Source organism: Microtus oregoni, unplaced genomic scaffold (assembly GCF_018167655.1).
Source record: "Microtus oregoni isolate MIOR12 unplaced genomic scaffold, Mior012 000018F_ref0000195, whole genome shotgun sequence".
Lineage (NCBI taxonomy): Eukaryota > Metazoa > Chordata > Mammalia > Rodentia > Cricetidae > Microtus > Microtus oregoni.
Window position 1 is genome coordinate 22,655,018 of NW_024543077.1, and position 5,505 is coordinate 22,660,522.

Below are 5,505 nucleotides of genomic sequence, written 5' to 3' on the forward strand. Positions count from 1 at the left end.
CTACCTTCCTGATGACCACTCCCAATCTTCTGATAACTATAATTATATTCCCAACTTCTAAGGATACTTTTTTTTGTTTTGTTTTTTTTTTTCGAGACAAGGTTTCTCTGTGGTTTTGGAGCCTGTCCTGGAACTAGCTCTTGTAGACCAGGCTGGTCTCGAACTCACAGAGATCCACCTGTCTCTGCCTCCCGAGTGCTGGGATTAAAGGCGTGCGCCACCTAAGGATACTTTTATACAAAACATACAAGTAAGCGTATGAGTGATTTGACTTTTCATGCCTCTCATATTTCAGTTAATGGTATTTTTTGAGCTTAAAAACATTGTTGAATCTTTTTAGGATTTTATGGTTCTGGTTTGAGAGCCAAATTGTGTCTTTCACTGGGCCTTTTTAATGTTTTGGCTGTTTTCAGGGAGACGTTGTTTCGTTATCTAGTTCTAGATTCAGAGACAAAGTTCTTTCCTTTGGCTCTGGTTTGAAAACCACAGTTGGAATACCCTTCCTGTAACCAATAAGGTTTTATCCATTACTTTGCTGGTTCAAACTAAAATAAAGAGAGGTATAATGATGGATAAACAAATTGTTGACATTATCAAACTTTTTTCTACACAGTAACTGATTTAGTTAACTGACTATAAGTGGCTTAACATATGAAAGCACAATTTAAAATAAGGCCCCAGTTTTTTCCTGAGGTCCAAAAGATTATGATAATATGCACAAGCTTTCTCAGATGACTACACACAAAGTCGTATTCTTCTGTGAAGCACAAAACAATATGACACTGAATTCATTTATACAGTTTCACTACAGTATAATTTTTTTTCATGGTTTTGAAAAATACACAAATTAATTCGGGTTTTCTCTACAGAAGGGCTCATATTATGTATTTGGAGATAATTGTGAAAAAGAATTTACCACATTCCATTCACAGGTATCTCTAGAGTATGTTACATTTTAAGCCTTTGAAGAGTACAGAGGTCTGCAAATGCCTTATCACACAGATATCATTTCTAGGGTTTCTTTCCAGTATGTGTTCTTCTATGCATTTGAAAAGCATCCATGTTGTGCAAAGGCCTTACCACACTGTTACATTCATAGGGTTTCTCTCCAGTATGTGTTCTTTTATGCAAAAGATGATTATGTCATGCAAAAGGCTTACCACACTGATTACATTAATAGGGTTTCTCTCTAGTATGTGTTTTTTTATGGCTTTGAAGATAGCTGTGGCGTGCAAAGGCCTTACCACACTGATTACATTCATAGGGTTTCTCTCCAGTATGTGTCCTTTTATGGTATTGAAGAGTAAAGTTCTGTGCAAAGGCCTTACCACACTCATTACATACATAGGGTTTCTCTCCAGTATGTCTTCTTTTATGGTATTGAAGAGCAAAGTTCTGTGCAAAAGCCTTACCACACTCATGACATACATATGGTTTCTCTCCAGTATGTCTTCTTTTATGATCTTGAAGATTACTCTGAGTTGCAAAGGCCTTACCACACTGATTACATTCATAGGGTTTCTCTCCAGTATGTGTTCTTTTATGGTATTGAAGAGCAAAGTTCTGTGCAAAGGCCTTACCACACTCATTACATACATAGGGTTTCTCTCCAGTATGTGTTCTTTTATGATTTTGAAGATTACTCTGAGTTGCAAAGGCCTTACCACACTGATTACATTCATAGGGTTTCTCTCCAGTATGTGTTCTGTTATGCAATTGAAGAAGACTGGGGTGTGCAAAGGCCTTACCACACTGATTACATGCATAGGGTTTCTCTCCAGTATGTATTCTTTTATGGCTTTGAAGATTACTGTGTTGTGCAAAGGCCTTACCACACTGATTACAATCATAGGGTTTCTCTCCAGTATGTGTTCTTCTATGCAATTGAAGATGATTAAGTCGTGCAAAGGCCTTACCACACTGATTACATTCATAGGGTTTCTCTCCAGTATGTGTTCTTCTATGCCTTTGAAGATCACTGTGACATGCAAAGGCCTTATCACACTGATTACATTCATAGGGTTTCTCTCCAGTATGTGTTCTTCGATGTTCTTGAAGAGCACTGTAGCGTGCAAAGGCCTTACCACACTGAGTACATTCATAGGGTTTCTCTCCAGTATGTGTTCTTTTATGGCTTTGAAGATTACTGTGGTGTGCAAAGGCCTTACCACACTGATTACATTCATAGGGTTTCTCTCCGGTATGTGTTCTTTTATGCAATTGAAGGTGATGATGACGTGCAAAGGCCTTACCACACTGATTACATTCATAGGGTTTTTCTCCAGCTTGTATTCTCTTATATGTTTGAAAAACAGTACATTGTGCAATGGCTTTGCCACCCTTATTATACTCATAGGATGTCTCTCTAGTATATATTCTTTTAATCTTTTGAAGATGACTCTGATCAGGAAAGACCTTACCATGCAGATTACATTCATATGATTTCTCTCCAGTATGTGTTCGTTTATGACTTTGATGATTTTCATAAAGAAGAAAGTCTTCATCATCTTGACCATACTCATAGAGATTCTCTCCAGTGTGTGTTCTTTTATGCATTTCAAAATGATTGTGATAAGAAAAGACTTCATCACATTGCTTAATTTCACAGCATTTTTCTCTGCTATGTGTTTTTTCATTCCTTAGAAGATGAGTGTTATAAGACAAGACTTCACCCCAGTGAGAATATACTGAAAACTTCTCTCCAGTTTGAGTTCTTTCGATCCTGCAAGGAAAATTTACACATGTAAAAGCTTTACCACATTCAATGAAGTTGAACCTCATACCTATATAAATTAATTTCATATTTTTTCAAATTGTAAAAAGGAATCAACTATCAAGGTTTTATAGCTTTGTTTAAAATAATGTTTTGTTCTCTCATTAGGTATCATTTACATCTAGAAAAATATTTGTGATGAGAAATTCCATTGTGCCAGTTTATCTTTTCATCTATAACTATATCATACTTTACTTTTCTAGGATATTTTTTACATTTTTGAAGAGAACTGAATATACTGAGTGCTTTACCAACTTTACTCCATTCATAATATTGTGAACCACATTTGGTAAGTGAACTAAGACACCCAGAATTATTTGCATAGACCTAGAACTCATGTTTGTTTGTTTGTTTTTGTTGTAATGTGAGATTGTATTTGGGTATTAACCATGATGATAGAAAATAAATTAACTTTGTATTTTTGGATCAAATTAAACATGTACACTCTACATAGGAACTACAGTTTATCTTCTTAATTGTTCTTAAGGAGAGGTATGGTAAATCTTTTTGTATTCCTATCCTCATATACTTGTGTCAAGAGTGACATATCATATATATGAAAAAAAGAATAGTGTATAAAAGATTTCTAAATGAATCTATAAGATTCGACTTTCACAGACTTGTTGTATAGATATTAAGGTTTCTCCACAACAACTGCCCCTTGACCCTTGACTAGTCTGCTTTCACTAAACTTAGCACAGTCACAAAAAGTATATGAGTGATACAAGGCTTACCATGGGCTCTTGGATTAGTAGAAAGTTTTGCAGCTATACTCATCATCACTGAAATATGTATACATTTTCTGTCATGAATAGCAAGAAGCAAATGAAGCAGCAGTTCTACAACATAGCTCTCATGGTGCTATAAATCAAATGGTGATATCTGTTCAGGTATTGCTACCTAGACTTTTTCTTAAATGAAGGCTTTACAGATGCAATTCACATACATTAAATTGAGGGATATGGATCTGTGAGAACTTAATAACCATCAATATATTTAAAGCTGTGGTTATTTACACTGTTGCTTTTGTTTTAAAGTTCCAGAACACATTACAAACTATTCAAGGGAAATTGTTATGAACTTGCCCAAGAAAATTACCTTGCATGTCTTCTAGAACATTGACAATGCTCTTCGGTGTTAAGGTCTTCCCAAATGTATCCTGAAATACAGTACCAGAATATATGTTATATTATTTAAGAATGTGCAACAATTAGCTTATTATCTTAAGTGCACCTAAGAACTGGGACTGTGTTATTTACCTCATTCTTCTTTCTCTAAAAAAATTACAGAACAAAATCATTAACCAAAGAAAAGTTGTCTCCATATTTTGAAACATGAAAGAAATTCATTTTCACCTATAGTAGTTAGGTTCCTGTAGGTCTCCAGCATCACATCTTTGTAGAGATTCTTCTGGGAAGGATTCAGTAAATCCCACTCTTCCTTAGTGAAGTTGATGTGCACATCATCATAGGTCACTTCCTTCAAAAATATACCATATATGAGTACAGTGTAAGTATGACAGTAAAATGCATACTTCTTTGAAAGTATAGTTTTATGATTCTGGTGTTCCCCATTCTTGTTCCATGACATAGACAGTCACTTTAGAAGGAAATTGAAAAGGAGAATCAATTCTGTTATTTCTGTGTCCTTTGTATAGGATACCTCCTTATAAGAGCACTATCTATTCACGGGGAAAGAAAAAGAGAAAAGATCAACAGTATGTTGTATGCATGAGAAAATTAATGCCTACAGAAAGGAAAAAAAAGATGGACAAACTGGGCATATTGGTGTTTTTTTCCTTTAGCACAACACTCAGAAAACACAGGTGTATATATTTGTCTGTGAGATGAATGCCAGTCAAGATTTAACAGAACTGCTTATCCATTTTTGGATACCATGTATCTTGTCAGAGGTTGAGGCATGAACATGTCTTTGCCCAAAGGCCAGTTTTGAAAACAAGAAAACAAGATTTGAGTGTCTTCGGTGCTCAACATTCTCTGGAAAATAGATCAATGCTACCAGTAGTAATCGTGTCTCACTTCAACAGTACCCTAGGTTATTTAAATTCCATATTTTACAGCTTTTTGAAGTGGTTAAAGATTACCTATCTATGCAAAATATATTCTTTATGTGTCTAAAAAACCTGATTATTCTAACTATAAGTATGACAAACATAGATGACTATTGATCTATAATTCTAATACCTATATAACTTAAAGACTAAGACTTCATATTAGAATATTGTACAATAAACAACTGTAACAAATGAGGACAATGGGCTCAAAATGTAACCAATGAATAAATATCTTGATCAGTGGAAGAAATGTACATTGCAATTTGATAAATATATTTATCAATATATAAAATGTTTTAAGCAGAAGTAGAAGCATGGATGCATACAATATTCAATATTTAACATTATATCAACATACAAAAATCTATATCAAAGCAATTGCCTATAAATTATAACTCACAAGCATTCACTCTATTACTCACTATTATTATTAATGTATGTAAACTCACACTAATCTATTATTCCATCCAATTTTCCCTTTTTTTCAAAGAAATCCCTGAGCCCATAAAATTTCCCTTCTAACCCACAACCCTATACCAATTATAATCAACCCCTAAATGATTTCCCTAACCCTAGGACAAACTTTGTTGGAAGTCTTTTAGAATTACTTCCAGCTATCATGGGGGTGATGTTCTTTCTATGGGATCCTGTGAAAGTA

At 34.5% G+C, this 5,505-nt stretch overlaps 1 protein-coding gene across 1 annotated transcript; it reads right to left on the minus strand.

The window, feature by feature from the left end:
- Positions 1–1,173: 1,173 nt before the first annotated feature.
- Positions 1,174–4,162, minus strand: LOC121458969 (zinc finger protein 431-like). Its single transcript, XM_041668416.1, has 4 exons — positions 4,129–4,162; positions 3,872–3,932; positions 2,777–2,783; positions 1,174–2,295 (listed from the first exon to the last, which is right to left on the minus strand). The coding sequence occupies exons 1-4, from the start codon at positions 4,160–4,162 to the stop codon at positions 1,174–1,176; spliced, it is 1,224 nt and encodes a 407-aa protein (XP_041524350.1).
- Positions 4,163–5,505: the final 1,343 nt, after the last annotated feature.